Source organism: Colobus angolensis, unplaced genomic scaffold (genome assembly GCF_000951035.1).
Source record: "Colobus angolensis palliatus isolate OR3802 unplaced genomic scaffold, Cang.pa_1.0 Scaffold46, whole genome shotgun sequence".
Classification (NCBI taxonomy): Eukaryota; Metazoa; Chordata; class Mammalia; order Primates; family Cercopithecidae; genus Colobus; species Colobus angolensis.
Window position 1 is genome coordinate 4,144,851 of NW_012118043.1, and position 13,489 is coordinate 4,158,339.

The following is a 13,489-nucleotide window of genomic DNA, read 5'->3' on the forward strand; positions in this document are numbered from 1 at the left end:
TGAACACTCTGGATCTCGTGTGATCTCGGAAGCCAAGCAGGGTCAGACCTGGTTAGTACTTGGATGGGAGATTCAGTATTCATTTCGACTCTGAATTTATGATAAATAATTTAGAGAAGAAAACGATAATATGAGAAATAAGTCCAGAAAAACAGGGCAAAACTCTCTCTCTCTCTCATGCACACACACACACACACACACACACACACACACACACACTGTTTTGATCTAACACAGATAAGATCAAAATAGCCAACAAAGCACACACACCTACACCCACCTACCACCTAAAATCTCATGAAATGATAAAGGGGATAATTTTATTTGTTTATTTTAAGTATTATTTATTTTTGAGACACAGGATCTCACTTTGTTACCCAGGCTGGAGTGCAGTGGCAGGAACATGGTTCACTGCAGCCTCCACCTCCGAGGCTCAATTGATCTTCCTGCCTCAGCCTCCTGAGTAGCTGGAACTACAGGCATGCACCACTATGCTCCACTAATTTTTATATTTTTTGTACAGAGTTTTACCATGTTGCCCCGTCTGGTCTGGAACTCCTGAGCTCAAGTGATCCGCCTGCCTCGGCCTCCCAAAGTGCTGGGATTACAGGCATGAGCCACAGAGCCCAGCCAGGAGATACTTTTTTAAAAAGTAAAGGCTGGGTGTGGTGGCTCACACCTATAATCCCAGCACTTTGGGAGGCCGAGGCAGGCAGAGCACCTGAGGTTGGGAGTTCGAGGCCAACCTGACCAACATGGAGAAACCCCGTCTCTACTAAAAATACAAAATTAGCTGGGCATGGTGGCACATGCCTATAATCCCAGCTACTCAGGAGACTGAGGCAGGACAATCGCTTGAACCCAGGAGGCAGAGGTTGCGTTGAGCCAAGATCACGCCATTGCACTCCAGCCTGGGTAACAAGAGCAAATCTCCGTCTCAGAAAAAAAAAAAAAAAAGTAAAAGAAGGCTGGGCGTGGTGGCTTACGCCTGTAATCCCAGCACTTTGGGAGGTCAAGGCGGGTGGATCAACCTAAGCTCAGGAGTTTGAGACCAGCCTGGTCAACATGGTGAAATCCTAGAAACAAAAAAAAAATTGCCATCGACAAACAGAAATGTTGAGAAAAGACGGAATGCAGACAGATTAAATCTCAGAAAAACAAAATGGAAGGAAAATGCAGCTCAAATCATATGGAGGAATCTGCTAAAGGCAAAAGTAGGAGTAGTTGGAGAGAGGGTGTACAAACTCACAGTTAACAGATCAAGATTTAGGGAGGAAGGTACTGAGACAATGGTCAAGGAGAGTAATTAGAATAACAGATTTAGAGTAGCTAGGCTGGTCAACCACTTTCTCCTCTCCAGCTGGCTCTATATTGTGGCCCAGAAAGCAATAGACCACCAGGAAGAACACCAGTCTTCCACACTTTGAAGATGAGCTACCACACACCCTTGTCTTTTAAGTGCTGTTCCCTACACAAAATTGGCAAAGAACAGCTACTGTAAATAAAAAGGCAAAAGTAAGAGAGATTCTAAAATACAAAATTGAACAGATAGCTAACACATTATCACACATTTGAAAAAAAGTCACCATGAGAGAGGCAACATTTTTACAATTATCATTAGAGAAAACAAAGCTAGAGAACAATCAGAAGAAGACATTTGAAATGTATAATTAATACCTTCAGAGAAACATGAGAAGATGTCCTATGTACAAAAACTTTGACTATATATTTGGAAATTTAAAATTTTGATAACTGAGGGTGGGTATGGTGGCTCACGCCTGTAATTCCAGCACTTTGTGAGGCCGAGGCAGGCAGATCACTTGAGTTTAGGAGCTTGAGGCCAGCCTGGGCAACGTAGCTAAACCCTCATCACTACAAAAATACAAAAATTAGCTAGGAAGCCAGGCACAGAGGCTAACGCCTATAATCCCAGCACTTTGGGAGGCTGAGGCAGGTGGATCACTTGAGGTCAGGGGTTTGAGACCAGCCTGGCCAACATGGTGAAACACTGTGTCTACTAAAAATACAAAAATTAGCCAGTCATGGTGGTACATGCCTGTAATCCCAGCTATTCAGGAGGCTGAGGCAGGAGAATCACTCGAACTCGGGAGGTGGAGGTTGCAGTGAGCCAAGATCATGCCATTGCACTCAAGCCTGGGTGACAGAGCAAGACTCCATCTCAAAAATAAAAAAAAAAATTACCTAGGCATGGTGGCACACATCTGTAGTCCCAGCCAGCTACTTGGGAGGCTGAGGTGGGACGATCACTTGAGCCCAGGACATTGAGGCTACAGTGAGCCATAATCGCACCATTGCACTCCAACCTGGGTGACAGAGACCCTGTTAGGAAAAATATATATATATATATATATGAGATATATGATACATATGATATATGAGATATATATGATATATATTATATGATAGCTGAAATTAAAAAATGAAATAAATGCTCTGGGTTTCAGAATAGACATAGATTAGTAACTGGAAACTCAAGCTGGCCAATTATCCCAGAATGATGTCACCCCAACAAGCAGTGGCAGAAAAAAATGGCTTTAGGGCCTATAAGGGTACCCTGAGGCAATTTTCTACATTCTCCACCCTCCCCCTACACCTTGCCCTTCCTCATTTGGAAAAAAATAAGATCTTATACCACATTAACTGAAACAGATGGTAAATTATAAAAGAGCTATGGGGTGTAGCAAAGGCTGCTGATTGTCCCCAAATATCTTTTCATTAAATATATCTATGATGTATTTATGAAAATAACGGCATTTCAAAATACAGGAAAATGATGGACTAGTCAGTGACATAGTAACAGATACCATGCATGAATTAACCAAGTCTCTTCTTGGATGCCTTCCTGGAAAGCCAAAACCAGTATTTCCCACATTCACTTGTAGCTAGGGTTCCAAGCTAAGTAAGACTGATTCAAGTTTGTATTACATGAAGAGAGGAAAGGAATGAACCCCTTTGGGCAGATTCCTAATTCTGCAGCATCCTGATCCTTTCAGAGTTAGCAGCTGCCTTGACGAGTAATTCGGGGAGTTCTTGAATACTCATGATGAAGTCTGTTTTTCTCAAAGATTCTGTATATCATCTAGACCCCTTAACAAATCCCTTTATTCTAAAAGTGGCAGAAGGGACTTCAATACCAACATATGAACTCTCTGTCTGGGAAATGAGTTGTCTGATCTTGTTTCAAAAATGATCTGTAGATAAACGGGAAAATGAATACTAGGAAACTGAAGTATAAAAATATTAGGGAAAAGTATAAAGGAACATTTTAAATCTTGTGGTTAGCCTTCCTAAGCAAGATGAAAATCCAGAAGGCATAAAGGAAACGATGGGTAGATTTGATATAATAAAAATTAAAATTCCTACATAAGAGCCAAGTGACAGACTAAGATATAATATTCTCAGATATAAATCAGAAAAGGTTTAATTCATAATATGTTAAAATGTTTGTATAAATCAATAAAAAAGACACAACCAAATTAAAACTGATAAAGTTATAAACAGGTAATTTACCAAAAAAAGGTAATCCAAATAATTAATAGACATGAGTAGATGCTTAAACTTGTTGGTAAGTAGAAAAATGCATATACATACATGTAAGTGCCTTAACTCAAACCAATCAAATCAGAATCTCTGAGAGTCCCCAGATACTTTTAAAAAATCTTCCCATCCACATAATTTCAATGTGTAGCCAAAGTTAAGAACCACTACCCCAAAACAGTGCTAACTCAAAGTGTGGGCAGTGGACCAGCAGCGATAGCACCTAGCAGCTTGTTAAAAATGCGAATTGTTGAGTTTCCTCAATATTCTGATTGAGTCAGAATTTCTCCAGGTGATTCTGATGCATGTTCAATTTTGAGAACTCTGAAACTTCTCTGCATTTTACTTACAGAGCTACTTGGAGGATAATAGCAGGTGAAAGTATTTTCAGAAAAGTAAAAATAGTAATCGCAAATACTAATAATCATACTATTCCAATATATTTTACATAGTCTTAGGGTCATACTCAGGACCTAGCAATGAAAATGACAATAATTCATTACTGAAATAGAAATCTCTTGGAAACATAAAGAAGTACTCCATGTCCTTATTTCTGAATTGTCTCCAAACACAGTGGAATGTTAGTTCTATAACATAGTCTTAGTAGATGTGAAACTGCCACAGGGATAGGAAACCAAATGGCTTACTTTTAAGTTTCTTAAATATTTTGTTACTTTATAACCGTTTTTTTTTTTTTGTAATGGGTTTTTGCAGTGTTTCTACGCAATGGGACAGTGTGGCTGTACTGGATCATTTATTCTGCATTATTAGGTTTCAGAATATTGGCTTGTGGCTTGTAGTTATGTTGTCTATTATTTGAGGCTTTACCCAAAGAAAACTAACAGACATGTGCCCCCTTTTACCCTCAATCTATGTCTGACAATATTCTATACATAGCCAAGCTATTAAAGAAGGGAAATGGCATGGTCTTTGGGTTTTAAAAGGGTTGCCGGGCGCGCTGGCTCAAGCCTGTAATCCCAGCACTTTGGGAGGCCGAGGCGGGCGGATCACGAGGTCAGGAGATCCAGACCACGGTGAAACCCCATCTGTACTAAAAATACAAAAAATTAGCCGGGCGCGGTGGCGGACGCCTGTAGTCCCAGCTACTCGAGAGGCTGAGGCAGGAGAATGGCGTGAACCCGGAAGGCGGAGCTTGCAGTGAGCGGAGATCGCGCCACCGCACTCCAGCCTGGGCGACAGAGCCAGACTCTGTCTCAAAAAAAAAAAAGATTGCTCTGACTACTGTGTAGAACAACTCCAAATAACATCAGCATCATCTAGAAGCTTGTTAACAATACGTATTATTGAATGTGTATGTGCCAAGAGGTGTCCACTGAAGCTCATTCAGATGTAGAAAGGAACTTGTAAAACTGGTGCATTATGTTGGAACTTGCATAGCTAACCAACCAGGAGTTTGGGCCTCTGGTTGAGAACCAAGTCCATCTTAGTCTCAACTGGATTGTAGTACCACCTGGTGGTCATTTTCTACACTCGAGTTTAATCATGAATGGGGACAATTCTATACATATGGCTGACTGGAATTCCAGAACATTGACTGATGCCCCTTTGTTAACTTGATCTGGCACACTGGGCTTAGGAAACACCAGGGACACTGGGACCCATCCACACCAGCCACTCTGCTTCCTGCCTCACCCTCTCCTCCACACTCCCTCTCCGCAAATGATAAAAAGAGGGCTGAGAGGAACGCAGGAATCAATTGACAGTTGTATTATGTTCAAATTTACATTATCATGAATTTCATGTACATTAGGATGTAGAACTAAATATATATGGTTAATAAAAATGTGCACATATTAGGATATACATTTTAAAATTTTCAACAGTACTACTGAATAATTTTTAAAAAGTTGGATAACAAATGCTGGCAAGGATGTGGAGAAAAGGGAATCCTTGTACACTGTTGGTGAGAATGTCAATTAGTACAACCACTATGGAGAACAGCATGGAGGTGCCTCAAAAAACTAAAACTAGAACTATCATATGATCCCGCAATCCCACTGCTAGGTATATACCCAAAAGAAAGGAAATTGGTTTATCGAAGAGATAACTGCACTCCCATGTTTATTGCACCACTATTCACAATAACCAAGATTTGGAAGCAACCTAAGTGTTCATCAATAGATGAATGGATAAAGAAAATGTGGTACATGTACATAACGGAGTAGTATTCAGCCATAAAAGAAAGAATGAGATCCTGTTATTTGCAACCACATGGATGAAACTGGAGGTCATTATGTTAAGTGAATTAAGCCAGGCACAGAAAGACAAACTTCACATGTTCTCACTTATTTGTGGGAGCCAAAAATAAAAACAATTTAACTCATGGAGATAGAGAGTGAAATGACGGTTACCAGAGGCTGGGAAGGGTAGTGGGGGTGACGGGTGTGCGGTAGCGATGGTTAATGGGTACAAAATATAGTTAGATAGAATAAGATCTAGTATTTGAGCCTGTAATCCTAGCACTTCAGGAGGCCAAAGCAGGCTGATCACTTGAGCCCAGGAGTTCAAGACCAGCCTAGGCAACATGGCAAAACCCCCATCTCTACAAAAAGCACAAAAATTAGCCAGGTGTGGTGGTGTGCGCTTGTAGTCTCAGCTACTTAGGAGGCTGAGGTGGGAGAATCACTTGAGCCTGGAAGCCCAAGGCTGCAGTGTACCAAGATCATGCCAGTGCAGTCCAGCCTGGACAACAGATGAGACTTTGAAAAAAGAAAAAATATCTAGTATTTGATTGCAGAACAGGGTGACTACAGTCGAGCATTTATTGTACATTTTTAAATGAGTATAATTGGATTGTTTGTAACACAAAGGATAAATGCTTGAGGTGATGGATACCCCGTTTACCCTGATGTGATTATTACACATTGTGTGCCTGTATCAAAATAGCTTACGTACCCCATAAAATATATACACCTACTATATACCCACAAAAATTAAGAATTGGCTGGATATGGTGGCTCCTGTCTGTAATCCCAGCACTTTGGGAGGCCAAGGCAGCAGATCACATGAGGCCAGGAGCTCCCGACCAGCTTGGCCAACATGGCGAAACCTGTATCTACTGAAAATACAAAAATTAGCCAGGCGTGGTGGCACACACTGGGATTACAGTAGCTGTAATCCCAGCTACTCAGGAGGCTGAGGCACGAAAATGGCTTGAATCCCTGAGGTGGAGGTTGCAGTGAGCCGAGATTGTGCCACTGTACTCCAGCAAGTGAGACTCTATCTTAAAAAAAAAAAAAAAAAAAAATTGGGAGATTGCCAGGCACAGTGGCTCACTCCTATAGTCCCAACATTCCAGCACTTGGGAGGCCAAGGTGGGCGGGTCACTTGAGGTCAGGCGTTCAAGACCAGCCTGGTCAATATGGTAAAACCCCATCTCTACTAAAAATGCAAAAATTAGCTGGGCATAGTGGCACACACCTGTCATCCCAGCTACCTGAGAAGCTGAAGTGGGAGGATGGCTTGAATCCGGGAGGCAGAGGTTGCAGTGAACCGAGATCAAGTGATTGCAATCCAGCCTGGGTGACAGAGTGAGATTCATTTCAGGAAAAAGAAAAGGTCTGGGAGACTCCCTCCCCCTCAACTATGGAGAATGGGTTAGAGAAAAACAAGCCCAAAGGCAGATAGGCAAGCTAGAAGCCTGTTGAAGTAATTTAGGCAAGAGGTGATAATGGTCTAAAACTAGAATGGTGGTAAGAGAATTTGGGGGAAAGTGGATGGGTTTGATATTTAGGAGATAGAATCTAGTCCTTATCTTTTAAAGATATAAACTGAAGTATCTGTAGATAAATTGATATAATGTCTAGACTTTTCTTTAATCCAACTGAGGAGGGAGAAAATGAGAAAGGTGGTTATAGATGAAACAAAGACTAACCATATGCTGATAATCATTGATTGGGTGACGGGCATAAAGGAGTTCCTTATTGTGTCTACTTTTATATCTATTTGAAAGTCCCCATAACAAAAAGTTAAACAAAATAAAGTGCCTGGGAAATGCAGAAGGGAAAATATTCAGTAGGGAGATAGACATAGGAAATATAAATCTTGAAGAGAGATAAGGGAAGAGCAATGAATTTTGGAGTGAACAGCAGACGGAAAGTTAACTGAAGCCTTGAGTGTGGATGAAATAATAAAAAAGAGAAAAGAACCTAAGTCAGAATCCTGAGGAATACCAACAGTAAAGGGAATGGCAAAGAAGTGTTGTTAACAAGAAAGAGTCATGGAGTCCAAAGAAAGCTTTCCAAGAAAGCAGGAGTGGTCTACATTAGGGGTCTCCAACCCCTGGGCCACAGTACTGGCCAGTAGCCTGTTAGGAACTGGACCACGCAGCAGGAGGTGAGTGGAGGGCAAGCAAGTGAAGCTTCATCTCTATTCACAGCAGCTCCCCATCACTGGCATTACCGCCTGAGCTCAGCCTCCTATCAGATCAGCGGGGCATTACATTCTTATAGAAGTGCAAACCCTATTGTGAACTGCACATGCGACAGATGTAGGTTGCACGCTCTTTATGATAATCTAATGCCTGATGATCTCTCATTGTCTCCCATTACCCCAGATGGGACCATCTAGTTGCAGAAAAACAAACTCAGGGCTCCCACTGATTCTACATTATGGTGAGTTATTATATATTACAATGTAATAATAAAAAGTGCAAAATAAATGTAATGTGTTTGAATCATCCCAAAAACATCCCTCCACCTTCCTGTCCATGGAAAAACTATCTTCCACAAAACTGGTCCTTGGTGCCACAAAGGTTGGGGACTGCTGGTCTCTATTGTCAAATGCTGCTAAAAGGTCAAATGCAAGAACTGGTCAACAGACATATGAAAGTCATGGGTGACTCTGGTGAGAGGCACTTAAGGGGTGGGAGGGCAAACAGGACAGAGAGTATATTATATGTAGGTTTAGGGCTGAGTAGAAGGTGTAGAAATGGAACCAGCCTGGATAATACACGAGTTACTAGAGGGAGGATGTCTACTTGGAATGCTGACTTCTTGAATCAACACTCATTTGTTAAAATACTGTTACAGATGTTTGATTTCTCTAAATGACCTGCTACTCTCCTTTTATTCTGTCCTACACCCTCCTGCCAGATTCAAGTGTAGCTTTGACCATCACTCTTTATATAAAATATCCCAGAGCCTCTCCACTACTTATTGAAGTCTGTACAAATGTCTCAGACTACTCTAAATGTCCCCTCATACCAGCCGAAGGGGACCGTGTTCCTCCCTCATTATGCTTTTTGCTCATACTGCTGCCTCTAGTTAGAATATATTCCTTTTCCCCAATTTTTGTCTCTTGAATTCCTCCTCATCCTTCAAGTCCAATCTCAGATATGGTGACACCTTCTCCTTGAGCTCCTTCCTGATCCACCTCTTCTTTCCACTGGAGTAGATTGTGTCCTCTATTTTTCCAACACATGCTGTTTATATCCCTCTCCTAGCATTCACTGGATTTCGCTTTGCTCTTGTCTATGTTCTCATTACATCCTTTCTGTATCCACAAATTGTACATTACCTGAAATTAACTTTTTTTTTCCTCTGAGACAGGATTTGGCTCTGTTGCTCAGGCTGGAATGTAGTGGCGAGATCGTGGCTTACTGCAACCCTGGCTTCCTTGGCTCAAGCCATCCTCCTACCTCAGCCTCCCAAGTAGCAGGGACTATAGGTGGGAGCCACCATACCCGGCTGAAATTAACTTCATCTTCCTTATCTTTCTATATGCCACAGAAGTACCTAACCCAATATCTTGCACAAAATGACTTTTTGAATTAAATGGGATTCCCAAGGCTCTACTATTTATAAGGTTTGCAGGTTTATACTGCTTTTTAGAATTACCATGCTATTCAGCTATTGCCTTCCAGATAGCATTCTAATTTTTATAATCTTTCTTCATATGTTCTAAAAATAGCTAAAATTTGATATTTGTAAACTATTTTTCAGATGTGCTATTTAAGTTTAAAAGTATACTTATTTTAGTTTTTAAACACGTCAGTTATTTAATTAGGTTCTTGGTAAGAAATTTAGAACACCAATTTGCTAGGATAAGCTCCATTCATCAGGACAAACACAGATTGCAAGTAGCCCTGGAGCTGAGGAATAGCTTTGATTTTTGGTAACATTTACGAGTCCACAGCTTTCTAATTTTTTTTTTTTTTTTTTTTTGGGGACGGAGTCTTGCTCTGTCACCCAGGCTGGAGTGCAGTGGTGCAATCTCCACTCACTGCAAACTCTGCTTCCCAGGATCAAGTGGTTCTCCTGCCTCAGCCTCCCCAGCAGCTGGGATTACAGGTGCCTGCCACCACGCCAGGCTAATTTTTGTATTTTTAGTAGAGATGGGGTTTCACCATTGGCAGGCTGGTCTTGAACTCCTGGCCTCAAGTGATCCACCCGCCTCAGCCTCCCGAAGTGCTGTGGTAACAGGTGTGAGCTAGCACGCCTGGCCACGAGTCCACAGCTTTCTGATCAACCTTCCATTGCTCCGTAATCTTCTATTACTCTCTTTCTGTGTTGACAATGTCACTTTGTCTGTATTTGGGCTTCCGTAGCACCATCTTCTTGAAGCAAGCATTGGTAAGATGTTTTGGAATTTTCACATTGCTGATTTCAATTTTGTGATGACCTCTGGTGTATTCTCCACAGAACCTGAATAAGGACCAGAGGTCCAGTCACCATTAATAAGCCACTCCTCAGCTGCTCCAGTAAAACCAGCCTCTTGCCTCTGTGGTGCCCAGTAAGCATGAGCAGAATGATCCCAGGAGAGAAGCTAGTTTGCAGTTTTCTCTGTGTTGAGGTGTTTTGTTTGTTTTTCCTGTGGTTCAACAGCAGCTTTCGAGGTACATCTTTGGAAGGATCTAGGCGTTTTCTGAAGTTCACTTCGCAAAAAGTATCACCATTCTTGTTGCCACCAACTGGGTTTGTAGCAATGGCAAGAAACTTTCCCTTTTTCAATTCTGGACTTTCTTCTTTTTCTTTTCAATTCTGGATTTAGTAGCTGAGTACTTCCTCTCGTACCTGGACTTTTTGACATAGCAGACTGGGAATATCTGCCAATTCCTCTGATGAGAACAGGATTTCAGCTGCAGTGGGGCTTCCCTTTCTTTGGCTTTTTAGCCTTGAGGTTCCCCTTTTTTTTTTTTTTTGAGATGGAGTTTTGCTCTTGTTGCCCAAGCTGGAGTGCAATGGTGCAATCTCAGCTCACTGCAACCTCCGCCTCTGGGTTCAAGTGATTCTCCTGCCTCAGCCTTCCGAATAGCTGTGATTACAGGCGCCCACCATCACACCCAACTAATTTTTTATATTTTTGGTAGAAACGAGGTTTCACCATGTTAGCCAGGCTGGTCTCGAATTCCTGACCTCAGGTGATCTGCCTGCCTCAGCCTCCCAAAGTGCTGGGATTACAGGTGTGAGCCACAGCACCCAGTTGAGGTTACCCTTTTTAACCTTGCCACTACCATCAGCCTTCTTGGCTTCAGGTTTCTTCTCCTTGGTATCTAGCTTCTCAACTTTTCCCCCCACCATCTTGCAAGACAGGAAGGAGCTATTTTTTTTTAATACATGTTGGAATATCCTAGCTATGCAGATACAAATGGTAATATAATATCCACCCAAATATAACATTAAATTTTCATTCAATAATAATTAATTTAAATTCTACCAAAAAAAACCCTTAGTGATATGTTGAAGCTTCATCATTTCATTCCCTTCTCTCCCTTCCACAGGTGCAACTATCCTGAAGTTGATACCTATCTTTGTCAACCATGTTTTCATACTTTTGTCATACATATTTGTATACATAACAAACACAAAGCATTGTATTGTGGTTTTAAGATTATATATAAATGATATGACACTGTTTTGTATACCTTTGAATTTGCTTTTTCAATCAACATAGTTTTCAGGATTCATCGTTGACAAATGTAGTATAATTCATTCATTTTAACTAAGAAATTATATACCACTTTATGACTTTACCACCTCTTATTTAATCTTTGCTGTAGTCTTGTGAGGTAGACATTATTAATCCCATTTTACAGATGAAAAAATGGAAGTACTAAGAGATTAAGTAACTTTACTGAGGTCATACAGTTTCTAGCAGATGGAATGAGAACTTGTGTAGGGACTGTAACTCCCAATCCCCTGTCCTTTCTACTAAAACATTCAGTGATTCATTCAACAAATGTTTACTGAATACCACCTATGTGCCAGACACTGTTTTAGGTCCTGGGTATCTGATAGTTAACAAAATAGACAAGACCTTACTCTCCAGGAGCTTACATTGTAACTGAAGAGAAACAATAACATAGCATGTCGGAGTGTGGTGGCTCTCACCTCTAATCCTAGTACTTCGGGAGGCCAAGGTGGGAGGATCCCATGACGCCAAAAGTTTGAGACCAGCCTGGGCAACATAGCAAGACCTTGTTTCTACAAAAAAATAATTAGCCAGGCGTGGTGGCATGTTTGTAGTCCTAGCTACTCAGGAGGCTGAGGCAGGAGGATCAATTGAGCCCAGGCTGAAGTGAGAGAATCGCTTGAGCCTGGGAGGCTTACCCTGCAGTGCGCTATGATTGCAACATTCATTGCACTAGAACCTGGACAACAGAGTAAGACAACATCTCTAATTAAAAAAAGAGGGCGAGAGAGAGTGTGTATATGTGTTAGTCTATATGAAGCTCTTTGGTGTTATTTTGGCAAACACCTGAAGGAAAAGAGGCAATGACAAAATGGTGTTCAAGGCAGAGAGTACAGCAAATGGAAAGTTCCTGAGGCAAGAGCATATTTGGCTGTCATTACATCACTTTTTTAAAAGATACTGTATCAGTTAACTATCCTCATGTACCAAAGAACAAATGTAAACATACTGCATGACTTTGAGTGATTAACTACCTAAATTCGACATGTCAACAATTTCTTATAGTGATCATCTTTCCAATAAATTGAGTTGAGCTAGAAAATGTGTATTGCCAAAATCCATTGCTTTACTTTAAAAATTAAATCACAGATTGTGGATGCCCGTAATGGTGGCATTTCCACACATAGTACTGCTGCTGATTTGATGAGACACAAATATAAACCAACCCCATTTTTAAATATTAAAGGTTGGTAGGGTCCTCAAGGAAACCTAAGAGTGACTGACTTCAAGTTGAAAAAAAATGCTTAAAAGGAAAAAAAACAGGGAGAGCCCACCTTTTGGCCTGTATCTCTCAGAAAGAGGGACAAGAGCGGTGGGAAAGTGAGGAACTTTCAAAATGTGAGAGCGTTACTCTGGGGAAACCTGGAGTCTACACTTGGCCTTTACTCGCTGTCATCGTTCTTCATTTGTGAAGCGAGAGTCTGGGCTGGCGGTCCTCAAGCCCTATCCTCCCCCGATCCGGAGGTGTTGCTTCGCTGTGCCTCCCAGGCTTGAGAACAGTAGAGTCTGGCCACTCAAAACGAAAGCTTCACGAACATTGCTCACTCGGTGCGGAGACCTAAAGCTGACGCTACCCGGGAAATTCGACCGACGCGCGCCAGCCCGCTTGCCCCGCCCGCTAACGGCTTCCCGGCTTCCCCCGGGTCCTAGGCAGAAAATATTCAGGGCCTAGCAAACGGGGCCAGTAGCGGCTTCCGGGAGGAGTTTTGGCTTCCGCAAGGCTCCGTCGGGCGCCGCGCTCTTCCGGCAGCGGTAGCTTTGGAGACACTGGGAACCCGAGTCGGCGTGGTTGACGAGTGCCGCGCAGCCCCAGCATGGGGGAACATGGTGTGGAGCTGGCTTCCATGATCCCCGCCTTGCGGGAGCTGGGCAGGTAGGGGTAGGCCCAGCCTGGGTCCTGCATCCTCCTCCGCCGGTCCCGGCTGGGGTTTCACATGCTCTCCCCCTCCCTGCCGCGCCATGGCTGGCATCCCTTAAGTCCTCGCTGCGGCCCTTGTGG

The 13,489-nt window shown here is 42.3% G+C and overlaps 1 protein-coding gene and 1 pseudogene across 1 annotated transcript in view; one reads left to right on the plus strand and one right to left on the minus strand.

Moving 5' to 3' along the window:
• Nucleotides 1-9,601: 9,601 nt before the first annotated feature.
• LOC105523294 lies at nt 9,602-11,099 on the minus strand (annotated as a pseudogene).
• A 2,083-nt stretch (nt 11,100-13,182) lies between these two features.
• Nucleotides 13,183-13,489, plus strand: part of ATR (ATR serine/threonine kinase) — a 132,584-nt gene continuing 132,277 nt past the window's right edge. The window contains exon 1 of the mRNA XM_011958085.1: nt 13,183-13,363. Coding sequence (XP_011813475.1) covers nt 13,305-13,363 — 59 coding nt within the window. The 5' untranslated portion in view covers nt 13,183-13,304. The remainder of the gene's footprint in view (nt 13,364-13,489) is intronic.